The sequence below is a fragment of the Gadus morhua genome, chromosome 14 (assembly GCF_902167405.1).
Source record: "Gadus morhua chromosome 14, gadMor3.0, whole genome shotgun sequence".
Taxonomy (NCBI): Eukaryota; Metazoa; Chordata; class Actinopteri; order Gadiformes; family Gadidae; genus Gadus; species Gadus morhua.
The window spans coordinates 12758096-12781134 of NC_044061.1; the positions used below are offsets into that span (position 1 = coordinate 12758096).

The 23039-nt window shown below is 38.9% G+C and overlaps 1 protein-coding gene across 2 annotated transcripts in view; it reads left to right on the forward strand.

Moving 5' to 3' along the window:
* Positions 1 to 23039, forward strand: part of mettl15 (methyltransferase 15, mitochondrial 12S rRNA N4-cytidine) — a 36405-nt gene that overhangs the window by 1342 nt on the left and 12024 nt on the right. For both annotated transcript variants that reach the window (XM_030376915.1, XM_030376916.1), the window contains exons 2-3: positions 199 to 436; positions 21924 to 22060. In XM_030376915.1, coding sequence (XP_030232775.1) covers positions 203 to 436; positions 21924 to 22060 — 371 coding nt within the window. In that variant the 5' untranslated portion in view covers positions 199 to 202. The remainder of the gene's footprint in view (positions 1 to 198; positions 437 to 21923; positions 22061 to 23039) is intronic.

Genomic DNA, 23039 nt, shown 5'->3' on the forward strand with positions numbered 1-23039 from the left:
TTGCCAATGGCTCTACTTGTTTCAGAAATGTTTAGGTCTTTGGTATACACAGACTCTGTACTGTACACTGTGTTTGTTTACTATTTCTTATGTCATTCTTTTTCCATAACATAAAAATAGTATTTTCTTCTTCCCTATTCAAAGAAATGTATTTACCTAATATATTTCCTCTTCTTTTTCGTAAAATGCTTTTGACAGGACCATGAAGAACCTCATATTCAGGCTCGTGAGCTTGAGTTCAAGGAGTGACATTTCTACAGCATGTAGGACGAGCCACCATGGGAGATTCTATCTGCACGTTTGGGCATCTGGTTTGTCCTACAGACATTGCCACCAGAGTACATCACAACTTCCTCCTCTGATCGCTGAACAGCCACTTCACAAGCCTGTGATGTTAAACGAGGTGCTTCATTGCTTAGACATCCAACCAGGACAGGTAAAGTCCATTTATCTTAATATTTCAATGTGGCTTCAAAATTTGGCCTTTTGAGTGTTATCCGCTAACATAAGTAAAACCACATTCAATAGCCTTATCTTAGTTTTTTTTTTTCAAAAACGTATTGCATGTGTTTTATTGTCTCAGATTATGTCCTTTTAGTTAGGGTGGTTTTGTTATAGACAGCAGGACACTACAGAGTGATTTAAAGTGTAGGCTTATACAGATGTGCGCTGATCATTATGGAAGCTGGTCAGTCACCTCACATCTGCAATACAGCAGTTTGATGGCAAATAAATTACAACCTAAATAAGAGCCATGAGGTACACCATATGCTAACCTTCATTATAGTGACCCAAAAATGTCACCGTAGCCATATTCTTGAGGAGTGCAGTCTCTGTATTGTGCATCACTCACTTTTTCACCCAAAGATGACTCGACAAAATAGGCTTAGTCATCCCTGGCATGTGGATGATTTCAGTATGACAGATTCACAACTACCGGTATATACAGAGTTCATTTTGATAGAAAAGGTTACTCCTGCTCACACTTAACAAATATGTTCTCTCTCGGATATTGGTATTTCTCCAGGGGGAAAAAAATTATTCCCTTGTTACTATTTGGTAGATTGTATTTCTAAATATTTCATTGAGATTCAGCCTTTGCTTTCTGAATAATTAGTCTATTTATTTTTGGAATGGTTTTCCTGCTTATTACTATAAGTACACATGCTCTGTTTCATCTCTATCTTCCACCACTGCTCACGGATCACAAAAATAGTTTCGGAAAAAAGATATACATAAAAAATATACAAAAAATATGTACACACTTGCTATGGCTGTCACATTATTGTCGCGGTAACAGTGGTATATCGAGCAATTGTTTACCATGATTATCCCACATGATGGTGATGGTCAATTTCAAATTTGTGGTTGTGTTAAAAGTTACTCACCTCATTTACTTGCATATATTTTGTCCGTAAGTGCAGTAGGGCTTTGACCGGCATCCTAGGTGTCGGATGATATTGATGATCCAGCTATTGATATAAATTGATGAGAAATTGGAGATTTTACCCACAATCTGCTTTTTGGCACATTCCAATATGATGGGTGCTATGCTCATAATAACTGTTTTGCCTATAAACCATAAAATATCCATTTGTAATTCTCTTAATCAAAGAGAAAAGCAGCTCAAGCTGCTGTAGGTAAATTTCAACAGAAAAGAAAACCAATAGAGGGTAAGAAAGCAAGATCTTCTCCTATTTTTAGGTAGAATAATTTGGTTAACCTTCAATGTACCAACCCTTGTTTGAAGGAATCAAAGAATATTTCACAAGATTATAGAACAAATTCATATTTTGTTGTTTTTTCTTTACGCAGGTGCAACATTCTGTTTAGACACTTTAGGTGGCTGGGGTGTTAGTTGCCTGGCTTTCACTCAATGTATGTACTCTCAGGACAGATGGGCATGAGTCAAAAGCCTTCTGGTACTGTGGACAACTCGAGAATTGAAGCCTTCCCTTCTTATTACACGGCCCAGGCAAGTGGGGGCCCTGGGTCAACAAGTTAGTCAGGAAATTGTGGCACCGTAGTTGGCAGGACATAGGGTGCTGCATCGCTCCTGTTTGAACTTTAACACCTCAGAACTCCTCTGCAAGCCGCCCATTTGCCAACTGTCCGAAGCCGGCTTACCATTCTTGCAGCACATACAAGACTGCCCCTTGCTATAATGCGTGATATATATATATAGTGGTATACCGTGAAATGGAAATTAAGCTTTTCATACATAATATTTGGACTGAACCGGTAGTTAATTAACATCCTGCACCCCACTTTATGCAATTTTCAGCCAATCATGGGTCAGTAGTAGGCAATTCATAAATTATGGCCAAATGGGAAAAAAATGTACCCTCTGTCAGGTCATTCATTAACCACTTAAATCAGAGAAATAATACGATTATTATTTTGTGTTTCTCTAGTTGGTCTAGCCAGAGTGCCTAATGGAGTGCTTAAATAATGACGGGTATCTGAGAGCAAATACTGCAATTGCACCTCAGTGGCTAAGTGGGGCCTTTCAACGCTCTGCTGCCTAACTTGCATGATTAAACCTTTCCATTGATATATTTGCAGGTAGAAACCTAGTCTCATTTTGTTTGTCTTTTTGAGACTCTTATGGATGGTTTTTATCAGTCCATTTTTGTCACATTTTCAATGTTTTAATGTTATATTTCTGTATATAATCTATATGTTGTGTTGTACGCATAGGGGCCATCAGTAATAACCCCCAGTTTTAACTTAAGTATTATAGTTTTTTAAACAATGAATAGGCTATTTGGTTTGGAATGTCCTTCAAGTAAATATAAAAATAAATACATTCATAAGAGAATATGCTCATGAAATAAATATGATTATATATAGGCAATACATATAAAAAAATATAAACGAGTAAAGAGATCAATAAATAAATAGTTTTTTATTAAATATTTTATGTCTGAGAGTGATTATTTTTTTATTAAAGGGGACCTATCATACCACCAGGTGTGAGTGTGATTAGCCATTACAAGCCTCTTTCAAAATGTGCAGCATTGTGACATCACAGGTGGGTGTGTCCACCTAGATGTGTGACGGATAGATGAGCAACGTTTACTTCAGTCCACTGGGTAGGCTGGTAGACTGATCTATCCAGCACACATCTAGGTGGACACGCCCACCTGTGATGTCACAATGCTGCACATTTTCCAACCTGCTTGTAATGGCTAATCACACTCACACCTGGTGGTATGATATGCACCCTTTAAGGGAAATAATCTCATATAATAAATCTAACAATGCCAACTGTATTTATTTTAGGGGTCATCTGTTATTTTCAAATGAGTGAGGGGGCATGGTTATTTCATCGATTCAGACCGAAGCAACAGCACCAGAACAGCATCAAATTATTGAATATACAGCAGCACTGAATATACGAGAGGCTGGAAACATTCTGGGGGACAGACGCACTGTAGGCTACATGGTGCGTTCTACTCATGGGTGTTCGGAAGACATTATAATACATCCACATGCAGGGCCGGCCCAAGCCTTTTTGGTGCCCAAGGCAAAATCATTGTATGGGGCCCCTCTATTGTCCAACATGCCACAACATTACCTTACATCGCAAACTTGACCCCTGTCAAAACTCACCAAGGCTGGGGTACTGATGACAAAATAAACAAAAAATGTTATTCTTTTTTTATGCTTGGCTGTTTATGGTTGAGACCCTGTTGTCCTGTCCTGTCTATGGAACAACTAGCGCGGCAGTAGGTTGGAACTTGAAACACAAATTCCAGCTTCGGGAAACCTAGAAGTCAGCAGACTATAATTATGGACTCTTCTTTTTTATGGATAATGGTGGATGCGATCCTAAGCAGATTTGACACCAATTATCTCCGCCTTCTTTGAAAACTGACAAAGTGTCTTCGGAGCACGGTCACTCAAGTAGATGTAAATGAGCTCCAAGAGGTAAATTGGAATAATAGCTGCATGATTTATCAGCACCTTTCTAATGAGTGGCACAGTAATTTCTACCGAAACAAATGTTTTGTTTGGGCTTGATAATATCGAACCACTGTTAAAGATCTTTGCCCTTGAATCACTAAGGGGGCAAAATCGCGTATCTCGAGACCCCCACAATACATGACAATCAGTGTCGACCTTGGCCCTTGCTTAAAAAATATAAACATATTACTTTATTCCACTATATTGAATAATTTTTATCATTTATATTGACATTCATCTATATATGTATTGCCTCATTTTTCAGTATTTATTTCGTAGCCATATTTAGTTATTTTGTAGCAATATTTATGGATCATGCTTTTATTTATTTAATATTGACCTTAATGGCATTCGATCATTTTGGACTTGTGATGCTGATTATAGTCAATTACTAGAAATTGAGTTGTTTTCAAGAGTTAATGTCAACACAAAACATTTGCACTCCGTAATCACCACAACCTGTTATTAACACTATCAATGTTCAAGGTCAAGTCTCCAGTCAAGTTGCAACTATCCCCCTTTTTTGTAACTCGTACCGAGCAACACATCTTTGAATAGGTTGATACCAAGTACGTATCTGATACCGAGTCATTTTTTTCTTTTCTTTTTTTATTGAGCTAAAGGAAATTAGTTGTATGCCTTTTAAAGAAAGATAAGAATGGATGGACAGAGCATTACAGAGTTTAGTTTGGACTAGTTTAGGAAAGGAGCTATAATGAAAATGTTTTTGGAAAATTGTATGAAATCCAACGTATGTGTGTGTATTCACACGCCGGTAATTACAAGGGTTATGCACCAGAGACATAAGGTTACACGAAAAATGATATTCATCTCGTCAGACATTTTCATAAATGTGCCCACACCCAGCCCAGACTCAAATCAACGGCCATCTGCCTTTATCCGACCACTCCGTTGCCTCTTGTCTGACCCATTTGGCAGAAACTACTGCCAACTACACAGTAGCGTGTACGTTCTGCGCTTGCGCGAGATGCAATAAGTCTCCTTAACATCGGGTGGCGCTAGTCTTGGGCCAGTAATCCAAAACATGAAAACAGGAAATGACGGAACGGAGTGCAGACCATACATTTAAACTAATTTCTTTGGTCCACGCAGCCATGGCTTTCAGAAATATGCAGAAATATCCCAAAAATGCGATGCAACGACGAAGTGTAGTTTGTAACTGCGCCATCTCTGTTTAAGTTGTTTGTTTTACATCGTCACTTCCGCCCTTCCCAAACAACGCGCCAATTCGCTAGCACAAAACCAATCAGAGTATCCAATGGCTCCTATCCCCAAACCCTCCAAACACTCTGTTTTTGGAGATTTATTTGTGATTGGTAGTTAAACAACTTTCACACAGCTCCCTGTTTTAAAAAATAGTTTAAAACCGATTTCACAATGACATATAATTATCAAACAGTACAACGTTCTCATCATACTATGATGCTGTATTACAAATCTTACAAACTTACTGTCAAAGAAGAAAAAAACAGGAACCGAAAACGATGAACAAAAACAGCGGTTGTTAAACCTTGTAGATTGAGCATAAAATACTTTTCACTCTACAGTTACTAATTATATTTACCAAGACAGTTTTCACCTCGGGGGATGCTGCAAAAATAATACAAATCAAATCATATATCTAACGTTGCCAACCTGGTGGGTGGAGCGATGACGTCATCGTTTACGTATCTTGGGTTCTCATGAATCCTAAAACGAAAAGGCAGGGGGTCGTTTTTCTTCTTTTCACCCTGGAACATGGTTTTAAAAGAGTGTGTTTGCAGGCACCGAAAACTCCTCCTGGGCGGTCGGACCAAACATGCAAGACCTCTGCGTTTTTAGACAAAAATTTGCAGCCGTGTGAACAGGGCCTAAATGTTGCTGCCCTACATCTTGTTATCTGTTCAAACAGCTAATGGAATGTAGGCAAATAGCTTAAAGATGTTCTTACCCATCTGTTTAGTAGTCAAGGTAGTGTAGTGTAAACTATAAATCATTAATATCCTTGCTTCTCATGCACTGTGCATTTCTTTAAGACAGTTTTTTTGTGGAACCGATTTCAGTATTATATCAGGACTCTTTCCACATTTTTACTTGTGCTGCTTTTGTTTCTATATAACAGCTATACACATAGGTAAGACTTGCATCTGAATCTTGAGTCTGCATACCAGGCCAAGCGACCAATAAAAGTTGGACTTTTTAATTGAATCAATTTCACCAATTTTGAATGTTTGGCTTAAACATGCACTATGTAAGTTATTCCATCAGCAACGTCTAGTGACTTGAATTGTAGACAACGCCCACAAGCAAATTTATAGACTACAGTAATTGGCTGAAAACAAAAGTTGCTCATTAACTTTACGTGAATATAACCTTCCAGACTTGTAAATTGTCATGTGGCAGCCATACTCTTAACAGAAAAAGGAGCTTGACAACACCCAACAACGTCGTGCGGAGGCTTATGAAACGTGAGCAAGCTTGCTGGTAAACTGTAGTCCAGTCAAACTAATTGCAAAATTGCTATAATTATCATTAAAGGTTTTATGTGATCCCTGGGGACATCCAAATAATAAAAAAGTATCAAAAATTTCACTTGGAGTGGATCAGGGGTGGATTTTCCGGACCTTCGTGTCACCACATCACACAAGTGACTGACGCTTTGTGCTTGTCTTTGCTTCGGTTGTATTGGGTTTCTAGGAATTTATTTCACACACAACCATCAGATACAACCTGTTTTGAATTGACATGTGCACTTTGGGGTGTCCCTTAACCCAAAATTACATTTTTTTTCCGATCCAATCAACATCATACAAGTGTGGTTATAAATTTGCATTAGTGATATTTCTTCCATAAATCCAAGATGCACATCAGCACACAGCTTGAGTCCTTAAATATGACCAACCTTAAAACATGCCTTGTCTGTAGTGCTACATGCAACCAAACCTGTGCACTATGGACATTATAATGAGCAATTGAGTCCTTGACAATGGCATTTGCAGCACTTAGTGCTCCGGCAAGGACTGAGGAGCAGGGTCCTGGTTGGAATGCAAGGATTAAGGCATGAGTCTTGGATCCTCCAGCCCCATTTCTCCTGTAGTTGCATATTTTCAATCCATTCCTGAAACAGATTTTACACTCTGAATCTGTGAAACATGGCAGACGAAGATATTGGTGGCCAGTTCGAGGGTGGATAGCCCTTTAGCAGTCAGTCACCTTACCATAGAATCTTTATAGCCTGATGATTGAGAGAATCCTTTTTTCTTCAACTTTGCAGATTTATATACTTGGCCTTTCCCCTGCTGCAGCCATTAAATCCTTGGTAGCAGATTATTTTTGATACTGATACTGTTGTACTTATGATTCGCTTTCTCATACCAACCAGACCAAAAGATATCCCATCCCAACTCCAAACACTCGAAAAAGAAATGTTGCTTACATCCTCATTGAACACAACTCTTGCATGCCTAATGTTCAAAAACGTGCAACTTGATGAAGAAGACTGCTTTGGCTGGGACATAAAGTACTGCACTCTTGTAGATAGAGGTATTCCTGAAGAATGAGGAGGTCGTTCTGGTTCGGTCATCTCCTAGAAGGATTTTTATTTGCCTCAATGCTGCTGCCACTGATGTATGAACTTTGAGCTCAGCATTTACCTGAATCTCAACGTTTGACAGAACATTTTTGACATGGTTGATATGAATGAAACTTTCCAGCCACTCTTTGAATTCCTCCTTTTACGACCTCCAAGAAATAGTCAGGCCACACACCCCAGCTGGAGTGCTCCGCTCAACTGCCTCAGCTGTACGCCTGGTACCGCCATCGCTAAGAGCAAGCAAAGGTCGCACAACAAAGTCACAACTCATCTCTGTTTTGGCACCGCAATGGTAAAACAAGCTCCCTGCTGATGTCAGGATTGCAGAGTTGCTCAACAGCTTCCACAAGAGACTCAAGGCTCACTTGTTCAAAGTTTACCTGGACTCTTCTAAGCCTACCCCCTTAGCCCCCACCGCCCCTTGTCCTCCCATACCCGTACACCCCAATAACAGCACTTATTGTATGTATAATAATAATAATAATAATAAATGAAATTTATATAGTATATATGTATAGTATATATGTATAGTATGTTCTACGTCCTGGCACACCTGGCACATATAGCTACACATATGTGTAGCTTCTCATCCTAGCTATCTTTGTTGTGTATGGGTAATCGGTTAACCTATCAAGTGTTAGTGCTTAGCACATCCTTACTGTACCGACAGCTATATATCGTTTTTTTTCTCTTTATTCTGACAAATGTACTTATTGTTAGTCGCTTTGGATAAAAGAGTCTGACTATTACAGTGTTCACATTATTTCTCTCTGCACAGAACAGTTTGGACTGGATCCTGTTAAGAGTTTTTCCAAAGATATTGACTTGTCTGGACCAATTAGCACATGAGTATTTGCCAAATAGGAGGCAATAAATAAAAAAAGATGGTGGTGCCAAAGGAATGTGTAGCAATTTCTGGAGCAATCTAAATTACTTTATACGGAAAATTAACCGAAATCTCCATTGAAAACTAGAATATAGTTTTCCCCTAGTTCCAAGCGGACTCGGCAAGAGCAGAGAGAGCATGAGAATCTCCCTTGTATCCCAACCCTAATGTATGTCTGTTGTCATCAATGTCAAATGTATACATTTCTTTTATGTATGTTCTTTATGTGCCTATGACGAGAAATTAAGATGAGAAATGACGGATGGAAACTGAAAAAGAATTTCCCTAAGGGGACAACTAATAAACTAACTAACAAGATCGGATGGAGTCTTTTGAGAAATGTATTTGGAAGTAAATTGCTGTCTAGCCATTGCTAGACAGCAAAACGCAAACATGAATATCAGGATGGTATCAAAAGGCTACAAAATGGGTGGAATATTGCTTTAAAGATGCTGTAGGTAAGATTTAACAGCTATTATTTGAGTGTAATTTGGTAGAAAGGGCATAGCCATCATTCACCCATCGGTGAGTGAAATGCGCTGTGAGAATATCCATTTGGAAATGGCTGAACCTGTCTCTGTATGAGCCTTATTAGATTGTAGACTGCTTCTAGGTCGTTTCTGACAAATCAGGGCATACCTTACCGGATTGGTTTAGAGGAATTCATCCTGTCAATCACAGGTGCGTGAAATGCAACACTTCTCATTGGTGGAAGGAGGGAGCAGAGAGGGAGGGTTCTTTTGGTTGTTTAGTTTGAAAGTACCTTTTTGGTTTTCTTTTTTTTTCTCTTTACAACTCCCAAATCTTCCCTTCATAGGTAGCACTCTTCAAATCACCATGTGATCTTAATAGTCTAGTAGAGAATAGCCCTCATGTAAATTGTTAACTATAAAGTTACTGTTTCTTAAGATGACACAATAGTCCTTGTTCCTACAATTGAGCAGTTCAACTTAAGCTACGATTGACTTTGCGCTCATAGAAGGTTTACAATATTGTATGTAGAGCATATTTTATAATGCAAAGCCCTACTCCTCTGAATGGCACTTTAAGATATGGTTGGGCAGAGGAACTCAACATACCCCAGTAAACAAATATGAGGGAGGTTGAACAATGGTTGTAGACACCTCAGTACATGGAAAGTACACCTGTACATGGGTAGGTCTACCTACCTACCTACCAGTCACTAATGACAACACTAAAAACTTATCAGCAGGAGAAACATTGTTGCTTTTAATCGGGGCTGTTGCAATAGGTTAAAACATTGAGAAAGAAACGGCCAGACGTATTTAATGTGTTGACATCTCAATCTATTTTAATTTGGGCATTGAGCATCATTCAGAAACCTATAGTTTTCAGACATTTCAGTAAAAAAATTACCTGCCATTTTTTGCTCCCAATACTAGGTTCACATAATTTATGGGTCTGGGTTCTCCTGCACACTGGATTCTGGAACATGCTGTGGTGTATCTGTGTCATTCATTGTTATTTGATTCCAGCTTCTAAAGTTTCAAAGAAAAATAATCCCCCTTTCATACATTTTCTGTGGAAGTAAGAGCAGAAGTTGATTTACATTATCTTGCAGTTTAGTCTTTATCTGACTTTACTGCATTCTGCTACTCGCATAATAAGGCCATCTACCTTATTTTGTCTACAAAAGCTGGATCAAACAACATCCTTCATTCATTCTACCATTTGTATAATTTCATTTTTTGTTTTTTACTCTGACCTCTCAAATTGTTTAAGCGAAAGTGCACGTGTATTTTAGAAAGTCAATTTCCGTAAATTTTTGTCTTACGTCAGATCCGTTGATTCTTAACTTGCACTATTGTTCAGTACTTTTGTCACTGTAATATGTCTGGTCAAAAAGATCTGCAGAATCTTTTCATGCGATGTCTTTGCCAAACAAAGTTCAGATGAAAAGCGCTGTTGTTAGTGTATATAGTAATTATAAAACTGATAAAATGAGTCTATAGTAATTACTCTTTTCTCAAATGTGTGGATATGTATGTCATTTAGTTTTCAGGGCCATTTACATTTTGTCTGTTTTGTTTTTGTTTCTAAACTTTTTGTTTAACTCCTCCTCTGTTTTTGGCCACACCAAGTTGTGAAAGAGGAGGTTGGTGAATAATTAATCCTTGTAATTAAACACTCCAGCTAGGGACGCTAGGGCTGATTGACGGCCAGATATTAGGCCCTTGTGTCGTAAGGTTGCAAGTTTAGTCTGAGGTTATCAGTGGCCAGAAGAGTCTTTCTCCCTCCCTGCTTCATTACTTTCACGAGTAGAGCATTTCATAGTGGAGTGATGGGGGCGTGGTGTGAAAGACAGTCTGGGACTTCATTAGCCAAATGGGCTGCCTCAGTCTATGAAGCACCAAATTGTTTGGCCCTGTTGAACAGACAACCCCCTTGTGGGTGCTTCACCACACTGTCCTGTTGAAATTCAGCCTCAGACATCTTTATTACATAAATGGTCACGCTCAAACATAATTTTCTGATACTACAAAACTACATGCCATGTTGTTCTAGGCGCGCACACAACTTATGTAGTGATTTCCAAGGCTTAATGCTACCTTTGTTTGTGGGCACCTTACAAATCGATTTTAAAGCTGTTGAAAGAAAGTCTTTGGGTCATCTTTGGGCTGAGTAAAAAAAATGCTCATATGTATTGTTGTGTTTTTTAAGGCATTGGATTGCCATGCTATTGATAAGCCTGTTAATGATAGGCAAAATAAATATGGATCCATTAAAAATGAAAGAGCTGAAGCCTCTGCAAGGTGGACCCCTGGGAATCAATTCTGAATGCAGTCTTAAATGGTATTATTATTAGTTTATTGGCTTGCATGCAATATCGTTGGATGTGGGAAAAACAAACAGTGGGAAGCCCACCCAAATGCAGAATTGATGCTGTTATAGGGGTTGTATTAAAATATTTACATTTGCTTCTGGTGTGTGAGCGTGGCTATGCTAATCGGATGTATGCCCTGTGGAACTAGATGGAGATGACTCATTCTTGCAACACGTCTCTGATTAGAGTTCTCGGTGAGGCTTAGAAACTGCCTTGCTTTATTTGGATAGTCTTTTACATTATTTTAAATAATAGCACATTTTCAATATGAAGCAAATTTAATCATGTGGGTTTGACTCATGAAAAAGTTTAATTATATATATATATATATATATATATATATATATATATCAAGACATATATATATATTCAAATGAAATTGTATGTAAAGCGGAATAGATATTCTATAATCATTCTTTAGTGTCCACTTTTTGCCTTTTCACGGCATTGCATGTTCTCAGCAACAACTGAGCTTGTCTAGTGTATGTGCAAGTAAATTTAACTTAAAGTGGGATTTAAATAAAATATAACTTAATGCATAATAATCACTTTATTTTTCCTTCTCTGTAAAACGGCTACTAGCAGACTGAGAATAGTAACAACACAAAGATAAAGTACATAGCACACTCATTCATTTAACGAACAACGTGAAATGTTTCAGGCCTTAAAACTATTTTGGACCTAAATGACCAATCGTGCAGGAGATGATATTAGTGGCTGGGGTCTGCCGGAGCAGGCTTTTGTTTGAAAGGAGGTTGGGCAATAATGTTTGTTGAATGATTAGTTACTCAAGATGGAGATGAGTGTCTCAGCAGAAGAACTTTGGAGTGATTCATGAAAGTAAAAATTAGCAGTTGGAAAGGATTGATTACACTTTTACCTGGATCCTGACAGAAATGTTGTGTGGTGTTGGATGCTCCTGCTGGGGAGCCAGTCCCTATGGCCCCTGCACAGGCTCCTCCTGGCTACGGCCACACTGTCTAGTGGTATCGACTTCCTGGTCACCAGCCTGAGCATGCCCACTAGCTACAACACCATGGTGCTCCTGCCATGGGAGTATGCATGCTCCCCTTCTGACTAGGAAACTCGAGAAATTATTTTTACCATTTTCACTGATGTGCAGCATTGGGAGTGTATTCAGTCCTTAAAAATATAATATCCATTTCAATAGTGCACTTCAGTCAATCAGCCTTGCAGACATTAAGCAATGGAGAACAGCTATGCATCCTTGACTATAGGTCATGGGAAAGTTACATTTATGGTTTTCAAATGTTATGTTCTGGTTGATGCTAATCCCAAATTAATGACTAATGTTGCTCAGGCTATGTCCTGCCCTCTCAATGGGATGGAGGACACAAGTGATGATTAACGCCAACAAAGAGAGCTTCTATTTGTCCACTGTCCAGCTGTCTTTATCTTACTAAGGAAGGCAGGTAGTATGCTGCTCCAGAGTGGTTTGGGGCAGTTTTTATGTACATCTAAACATTAGCATGGAGAGGGTTTTAATAATTTTAGACTGCATTATCATTCATAGTGCATTGCACTTAGCCATTTACAAAATGAACTTTGTGGAGCCCGATTTTACAGACACCATCTCACAAATCAGACTTTTATTTTTTTTACTTGATTTTTATTTCTTATTTTTATTTCTCAGTCAATTCTGCATCACATTCAAAGTAATTTAAAGTTATTTAGGCTGGCACAAGGCAAAACCTTATCGTTACTCACTATATTCAAATAAATGACCACAGGAAAAGGTGTACACTCCAGTTATTGCTGTTGGTTTTTAGCACGGGACCATATGTTTGCATTGGATCTATGTCATGGCCTGCTACATGATGTGTACCACTCAAACACATCTAGAATAAACACTGATTTAAAGCAACAGCGCATATTTGGCTTGTAGGTGGGGTTGAGTAGGCTCTTTAATCCTGAGGTTAGTGTTCCTATTGTAAAGAGATTCATGCTACGAAAGGCAGGTGCAGCATACCATTTAACACACCTTTGTCAACATGTTTTTAATTTCATGTTTCTACAAGATACTATCTGACTTGAATGCATTTAAATTAAGTGTGCATTATATATGTTATTTGTTATTATATTTGTTTATCTGATACATTATGTAATACAAATACAAAGATTGACCCACTGCTTCAAGTTGCGCATGCCTCAAATCTTCAATGTTCAATTTGATGTACAAAATGTGGTGTATCATTGTTGAGTCATATATAAATGTTAAAACGAGTTCAGTCATTATGGCTGAAGTAGCACACTAATAAGACAACCCATTTTAACAGAAGGAACATGTACAGTTGGTGTTATCTGGAGGGCAGATAACAACTTTATCAGTATGTTTGCTCCATCTCTGTCCCAAACATCCTCCCTCCTATTTCTCCAGTTCGTTTTTATTTCACCCTGTATGGTCAAACCAGCGTTCAAACGACCGGAAACATCCCTTTCAAATGCCTCTAGATATCTCCCACTCCCTATTAGCATGTCTTCCACTGTGAAGTTTCATTTAGCTTGGTTCCTCTTTACACTCCCTAATGGACTTGGCCCTGTTCTGCTTTTGTCTTGCTTTAGTACCGTGAAATTCACCTTCGGGGAAAGGAAGCCATCATTTCTCAAGCTTCTTTACATGTTGTAAATATAGTTGATGATTTAACCCCCTTCTTTCAAATCCATTTTCTTCATTTGGGCTATATATAGTTTCCATTGTTTGTACACCATATTGACAAGAGTGCAATGCTTAAGAGAAATCGTTCAAAGCAGCAGCAACGAAGCGAATAGTCATTTTAAATGGAGATGCTACATAACGTTTGACCTAATTTTACTTTTGTTCTTGTTTAAATAAACTGTAGGGGTCTTTCACTTTCCCTCTCACTATTCTGCTGTCCTGTAAATAATGCATTTTACACATTTATATCCACATTTATATATTAGTTATGGCCACTTAATAATTTAAAGGTACAGTATGTAAGTTTGCCATAAACTTGCATACTATTTATAATATTGCCCGAATTGTATTAGACTAATTACACATTAAGTAATGGTGCAAAAAAGTGTCCCATTAAAAAAGAAAAGCTTGAGTCACCAATTAGCGGCAGTACAGAAAATTTGGCGCGCTAACCATGGACGTATTAAACTAACCATTGACAGGCTGACATTACTTCGCCACAGCAAAGGCGCCGCGATACAAGAATAGTTCCATTTTATGTACTGCTCAGAGTACTGCTTACTAAGCTAAGTTAGCATCTCATTCAAGGAATACATTATTGCTGCTCATATATATGCAGCACGAACATTTGATAAATAGTTTAACAGCGTTTTTTATTTATGTCTTATTAGTGTTACTTAACCAATGTGTTCAGCGTTTACTCATGTAGTTCTAGCAATACCGATATGCACCTTCCAAGCAATTACCACTAAAACAGCATGGCAGGTATACTATGATAACCTGTATTACAATATCAGACATTGTTTTTTAGCTGTTCGCTGCTCGCCATCTGAAATGAAACTCGTCAAAGAGTAATTTCCTGGTAGAGCAAGGTGAGTGGCTTGGCATGTAGGGCAAAGGGACTCAATGAGACCAATACTCAAATAAGCCGTACGGCAACCCGTACATGTTTTTTTCATGTTTAATATGTTTTTGTTTTATTTTATCAGATTGTTTATGTTCAAAACATTTTCAAGTCATTTTCCAACACCGCTGAAAAACATCTGTTTCTCGATGGATAATTTGTCCTGGACGCAACTAGGGACTTTTGATGCCAAAATGTGGACAGACGTATCCTTAAAGGAATCTTTAAGGCCCTGTTTATACAAGCCTTTCCAAACTCATCTAATCCCAAATTTTGGGGTTGTGAGATTGCAATACGAAAACTTGTTTTATCCATCTAAAGAAATGCATGGTAGTACAAGATATGTACACTATTAAAACCACAGGCTGTGTTCGCTACATTCAATCAAATTTGACTAGCGATAGATTCCCAATGAAGAACTTCTCACTGAAGAGTTAAGTCACATGCTCAGCTAAGAGATTCTGCCAACCATGGATGTGGTGCAAACCTGAAACCTGTATGTGGGTGCGCATATCAAGCAGGGATTTTTTTGTTTACTGCCCCAGGTCTGAACAGGCTGAGACAGTTGGGCCATTTGTGTAAAATGGCAAAAATCTATACATAGCAATACAATCTAGATTTATAAACAATGCAGATCTAGATATGTATCTAATGTGAACAGTGCATAAAGGTAGGTTTGACTAACAACAATTCGATGCCCCTCAAGCTCTCCCACCCTAGACAGATATATGTAAATAATTATGTCATCAGTCTTCCATTGATATGACTTATTCTGTATAGTATTGCTGTGAACCACAGTGAAGACCGAACACCCAGGTTAAGTTTTCTTCAACAGGCTAGACAATGACTGTTGCACAGATGCCACCGGCGACCACATTTGGCCATGTTAAACCATTTTTTAACTGTGGCTACCCAAGTTGGCAACCATGTAGTCCCATTAGAATAAGGGAGTCTGAAGTGGGAGGGAGTCCTTAAAAAAGGACCAACAGGACAGAATTAGTGTTATTCCATTATTTTCTCATTACCCACATCCCAAAAGGAACAACTATAAGCAACTTTGGGTTTTTCTCCTCCTCACAAGAATTGTATGTCAAGCAAAGATAGGTATTTACCATTTGACACTTGCATTGTCTTCCACAATTACTCTAGGGATACTTATATCAGCCTTTTATGGTCCTTTACAGGTGACGGTTTCAACATCATAGTATTGGCAAAAAAAAGCCTGATTGTATTTTTTTTTTTTTAAATGTCCATTGCATTTTCCTTCTGTTTGTGTGTGTTTTATTTTATTTTTCCCATTAGGGCCCACATACAACCTAAACCAAATGAAAATATTCTTGCTTAGGCAACATTTGTTGTAAATTAGCAGACTATATGCTACATTGCTGAACGAGTGAGATGGTCTTGAAAAAGTCTCCCGTAAGGCCATTAGATTTCACCTTTCACCCTGACAGTTTTAAAGGTTATCAAACAATATGGACCAGAACTGGTTGTGTTTTGTGATGTGAGACAGATGAGTCATTGAGTTGTTCACATTATAATATTTTTTATATTATAATGGCTGTTATATTTGAGGATCCTCTCCATAAGAGACATTCTTTCTACTTATATCCTAACCAAGCTCAAGACACCGTCTTGAACATTTCAGCAAAAAAAAATGGAAAATGTTCTTTGGCCAATAATGATTCAGGGAGTCAAAGGCTGATCAAGTCATTCTTTCCTGAGAAAACTGGTGTATATTGATGGTGAAGCAGAATTGCATGGAATGAAATGACTATGAATACAAAATTTACTTGGCTTTTTCACAATGGTTTTTAGATCTAAACGATGCTGGTTCCTGAACAGCTAAATATGTCAAAATGAATCTTTGCCATGTAGGGCACTTACTTTATTGATAATAGTTATGTGGGAAATCAAGCAAAATTGAAATGCTTACGCATTATGAAATAGTTAAAAAAGTATGTGTGCTGTGCAGTTTTAAGGCATACTGTTTTGACAACTATATTTTTAACAGCTCCACCCCCTCCAGTCCGTTAGACAAGGTCTGATAAATAGATTGACTGCCCACCTCTCACGTAGTAGGAGAGATGCTGCTTCAAGATGCTCGGGCCAGAACTTGTAATTGGCGATCGTCAGCAGAGTGCTGACGCTCTTGATTGCATTTAATAATAACAGGGTTTGATGTAAGAGAAATGCATTAGGCCTACGCGCGTGTTGATTCACACACACTTTGATCCTGTTGTGTTGATGATACATATCTGCCTGTTCAAGGCTAAATTCGGCGATACTGGTTACGTTTCTCCTTTAGAAAAACATAAAAATAAACCAGAGCTCATTGAAGCTACAAGCAGAAACAGACAGTTTGACTGGGGGTGGGAGTGGAGAGTGATGACTCATGAGTGCACAGAGGAGCCTCCTTCATCTTTTTTCAGGATCCAATCACTTCTTTGACCAGCTGTCACTCATTGCGATATTCTCACCAACCTTTTCTGCTATGATATTATTTTTGATTGCATGGATAGGAGAAGCTTAGACTTAATGACCTCTATTAAGGTGTCTGTGCATTGCATATTTAGATCAAATAAAGGTCATGTATATCATATACTATATGCCAGTATAGCAGCATATATTTATACCATATTTAGATTTTATTTTTTATGGCGCAGATGTTTTGAATGCAATATGCCTCAAACAAAAGCTCATCATTTAAATAATGAGGAATGAGCAAACCATACTCAAAAATGTGTTCCAACCTAAAATCTAAAAGGTAATGCAAAAGCTTCAGAGACCAAAGCATGTCTAAACTAGTACCGATGCCTTGTGAGATGCCTTTATTTAAACTCTTGCAAAAAGATTTAACCCAGTGTTGAATAGAAAAGGAATGTTAGTATTTGTCCTAACTATGTAGCATTCCGTGGACAAAAGAGAGATTACTTCGACATACAGACAGGCCGCTTGAAACAGCCCTCTGGCCCAGTTTAAAACCATTCTATTTCATGTGTACTTTTAGCATGCATATTACACCCAGACAAAATTGTCTGATAATTGTCCAATGCTTAAGGGTGGAGAAAAGGCTACAGTCATCGTCAATGATGACAAAATCACATAACCTTTTGTCTTTTGTTGAGTTTCCCCACTTCACAAATCATATGTCATGTAGGAAAACTGAGTGAGGTTTGGCCTTACACATATGACTTTTTAAATAATGACACTTTTTTTTGGTGAATGCTATTTGTTAAGCATGGTTTTCTCATTGTGTCGACTGTTGGAATGAGATGTGTTTATTAGATATTATATTAATTATGAGTATTTTTATTTAAAATTTTCAAAAGTAGATAATAAACATGAAATCTTGTTGATGGCAAAAATAAAATGTTATTGTAGCCAATGCAAAGATATGCATTTTCACCAAACATTCACATAGGGAATTCTAGTTTGAGCAGTGAGCCCAAAGTTTTCTGAAAGTTTTGAAGGTAAATACTCGGCACGCAAGAACTATGCCATCGTCATCACCTTTAAATTCAGCTATCTAAAACATTCGCTCACGCGTCAAAATAGTATATATTTTTCCTCTGTGTCCTTGCATTTTGCAATGAACTTTGTGTGATGGAGGGAAATGTAAACCCAGCACCTACACCCTTTCCATGGCAACGGACGCGACAAGGAAAAGCGATCCGGTACCCGTGTATCTGTCTCCCTAATGGTCTGTCTGTTAGTGTAACAAGATCTGTAAAAACTCCCCTCAGTGACATTTTAGATCCCTCACTGTAACTGACCTAGGCTGGGGAGACACTAGTAGGATTTAGATGAGTACTCGGCCCTCTCTCAGGTTCCTGTCCCCCTTTTCCTAATGAATTTAGCCATAATAACGCATCGAAGATGTAAGCCCGGGGTATTATGGCCCCGATCTGTCTCTTTTTCTGTTCCCACATGAGCAGACTGAACCACCTCATCCATATGCATAAATGTATAAATCCACTAGTCACAAAGGAAAATGATTCGCTATATATATCATCTGCTATCAGTTAACCTAGTGGAGGCATGAGAACTATGACCGTTGTTTAAATGGGAATATCTAAGAATGCCTTGGGGTTGTTTGGTTTACTTTGGTTTACTTTGGTTGAGTTTGGTGCTTTGCATTTTCCCTTTATGTTGTACTGCACCACTCTGACCACTCCTAACTCTTCTGTTCCCTCTGCTGGGAAAGGCAGATATTACACGTCCCATCCAGAAGACCTTATAAACAGCTGTTTTCTTTTCATGTATGCATAATGGAGGAGCTATACATTTGATAATTTATAGATTATTTGACTATTTGTTTGTTTCTTAGGATTTCCTGGTCACGATTCAGCTAGTAGTTAGAACTTTGCTGACACCCTTTGGTATGAAATATCAATGTGAATGACTCACTCCTAATGCCAATCAACTTTGTAAATGCCAGACCAAATGTAGCCAAAACCCTTTAGAGTTTGTTTTCTCTCTGGTCATGGATATGGCATTTCTCACACCCACCACTCTGTCAGGAACACAGACATATAATGCCCTTTATCTTGTCTTTTTGTGTAAAGGATCTAGTCTTGTGTTGAGTGAGGGTTTTCTCGGGATAACATTTAATGTTTGCATTATGAGTACTATAAACATTCGATGCCGCCGGTACTCTTGGTATCTCTAAATTAATATTAATGTGAATGCTGCAAGTCTTTTCCCTTAATCTTAAGTTTTTTCATATCGTCCATTTGGATTTGAGGTCTCTGTGATGCAACGTGAAAGATAAGCTCTTTGATCAGTTAGTCCTCAGTTAATGGATTATTTCCGGAATAATTTCTAAAAATAGAGAGCCGCACTACATCATGGTTGGGATATTGTTAGCTATATTAAATAGTTATGAAACAATTTCAGAATTTCGATTTTTTTAATCTGGGCAGAACAGCGTTCACATATGGGACTGTGAACACTGTTTTCTTTGAAGAATACTGCAAACAAGTAAATTGCAATTTTCTCTCTTCAGGTGGCTTATGTCCACATTGAAGGTAAAGGCTTTCTTACTTTACTGTTTGTGTTGCTGTTGTATTTTCTTTTTCCTGTTTTGTATTGAACAGCACAACAGGCAAGTTCATTATGCGTGTGAGTCATCACACTAGCCCACACCCCCTCCCATCTGCTGCTGTGCTGTGCGCTAGCAGGCAGAGGGAAACGCCATTGATCACTCCTTCCCTCACACATGCACGCACACACCCCACCTTCCACGTCACTATCGATTGACATGCTTAATGTTTTTGTGGGGAAATAGCAGGCATTTCCTATTGTGCAATTCCCATCTGTTGGCTGCCAGAGAGTTCAAATTGCTGTCAAAATAGCCTTGCATAAGTTCAAACGATTAGAAGCAGTTATTCCACCTTTTTTTGATGCCTGTAGACGATTATACCTGCAATTTAATTCCAAGGAAAATTGTTGGTAAATCTTAAAGAGCTGCAGTTCACTGGTTTGGTATATCCTTGAGTTGTTCACATTTAGATTCGAACAGGGATTTTCTGAATACACAGTAAAGTGTCACAATCTAACCCTGTTGTGTCGAACCTGAAAATGCTATATGAATCAAAAGAGGAATAGATTAATTAAATGGAAGGAAGTTAATCGCCTGAGCAAGTTCTTCTCTATCCACCACACTTTCTATGGTCATGGTTAGCTAGTTAGTTTTTCCTCAGTTGGGGTCAAATGCGCTGACCACCGCAGGTGTTTAAGCCGTGCCGATGCTGAACAACATATCACTCTTTTTTCTCCAGTGTACGTGATGAGGGAAGTTATCTTTGGAGGGAACTGGAAACGACTAGTGGTACTATGAATGTTTGGCATTCTGTCGTGTTGTTATTTTTACGCCGCTCCTGCTTAGAATACCGACTTTCACATCAACCATGTTGCTTCAGGGTGTTGCTCTCAATATTCCCCTCTTTAGTCAGACGAGCGTTGCCGCGACCACATTTAATGGTGACGGTGAGAAGCGGGTCACACTATGAGTACTTTGTTCCTGTGAGGACTGTCAGCTAAAGCTATTCAAGTACAACTCTCAAACACGAACAAAAAGCTCCCAAAACACAAGCGATGCGCTCCAGTTGGGATCCTTCTTTGGTGCTTTGTGGGGCATCTGTTTCTCTGGATGTCTGTGTAGCCTTCGGTAGAGACATGGGTGGTACGGTGGCTGGAACTGGCTATAATTTATTTAACGACATTTTTCTGTTAATTTGTTCCCTGTGTTATTTTTATTTACTGAATGCATGCATATGAGGGGTCCTACTTGGTCTGTACTGTGGATAGTCAGACTGGGCCTGTGTCACGGTAGTGTCTGACTTACCAAAATACTCCATGACATGGATGATGTTCAACAATGTACAACTTTTAAACATTGCAGGGATGCCTTCCCCCCTTTTTTTCCTCTTTTAAAGTAGCTGCTTAAATTTTACTTGCATCTACCTCGTCTACCTCAATAGGATTCCCATCACTGGCCTATTGGTGTGCAGCAGAAACCCTTATTGGAGTATGGTGATTGGGACACTAATAGCTCACAGTGGATATAATGCATAGCACAGCCAGCTAACCAACTAGAACTAAACACCTAGGTTGTGAGACTCCATAAATCCTTGCTCTCTAAATATTCATAGAAAATATTTAAGTTTTAACATTTTTATTGAGTTACTTCCAGATAATAAACATACAACATTTAACACACCAACGCCTGCAAAAAAAGAACTGCCATTCATTCAAAGACACAGATTATAAACTTATCATAGATTCATAGTTTCATGGCCTGTTTCTTAAACATATAGACTTTACTGGTACTTTCCCAGACTGGGTCATTTTAGTTTAACGTGACTTTTGGGATGGATGGGTGTAATCCAGTCTCCACCATTAGGCTATAAATGCCTTCCTCCCATAAATAACATTCAGAACATGGCAACAAAGGTGGTTGTCGGAGCCAAACTGCTTGCTCATGGATTCACCTAATATCGGATCACACAGTTAACATTGAGCATTTCATTCACATCGTCTACACAGGTGGTCCTGGACATGACGTTTGGAGGCGGGGGTCACACCAAAGAAATACTGAATACGTATTCTGATGTAACGGTCCTGGCCCTAGATCGAGACCCTGTGGCATTCGGTTTGGCCCAGCAGCTAGCAAAGCAGTACAAGTAAGTTCCCTTATTTATACGATCCATCAAAGATACGTCATTTAATGCATCCCTAATAATATGATAGTGCAAACTCTGCACACAGCCTGTGGAAGCATCCACCCATCATAGTCACGCACACGTTATTTCTGGCCTCTGGTAAACATCCGTTTAGCTGCCAACTGTGTTGCAGTGAAACACATCTCCCTCACTTTTCTCGAACTCAATATGAATCCAAACACCCGTTAGTCGCACAATCCATTCTCAGCCGCTCCTCCGTCTTAAAGATTATCATACCCCCACGCACGCTGGTGGGCCCGGCGTGTCATTTGTCAGAAGCAACGGCCCACGACTGCAGCGTGAGGGAGATGCTGCCTCCCACTGAGAATCCATCAGATAGGAGTGGGCAGGAGTGAGGTAGGAAGGACAAACCCAAAGAAATTAGGGTAGAGCAAGGAAGAAAAGAAGAAGGAGAGAGAATGGAGCATGAGCTAAAAAAAAGAAACAGGGAAACACCAGGACACAATGTCTAATAAGGGAGAGAGAACCGTGTGTGTGTTGGTGCGTGCCTGTGCGTGCGTGGGCAAGGGAGGGAGGATGAAAATGAGATGATGGCGTGGGAAGGAATCCTTGTACGTAGATCTTGGGGAAACCTCTCTCAGGGGAATCTACTGGAGCTGCAAGAGGGAAGGAGCAAAAGCAGAGAGAGAGATGGGGGGAGAACAAGCATGGCATTCTGTTAGCCGCACTATACCCCCGTCCTAAAGCCTTTTGCACACCCACTCGTGATGTAAGTTAAGAGTTGCTGGAGAAATCTAGCAATTAGCCAATATTATTGGAAGCCTGAGTAAAAGACCTTGGCAACCCACACGCTGCACCCACACATCAAGGTTGGAGAGTTGTCTGCTTCCCTTCCTCCTTCCATGTTCTACAGAACACATTGGTAATGCATACTGTGTAGGAGCGTGTCCTTAGTCACTTGTAGTTAAATAGGTTGCAA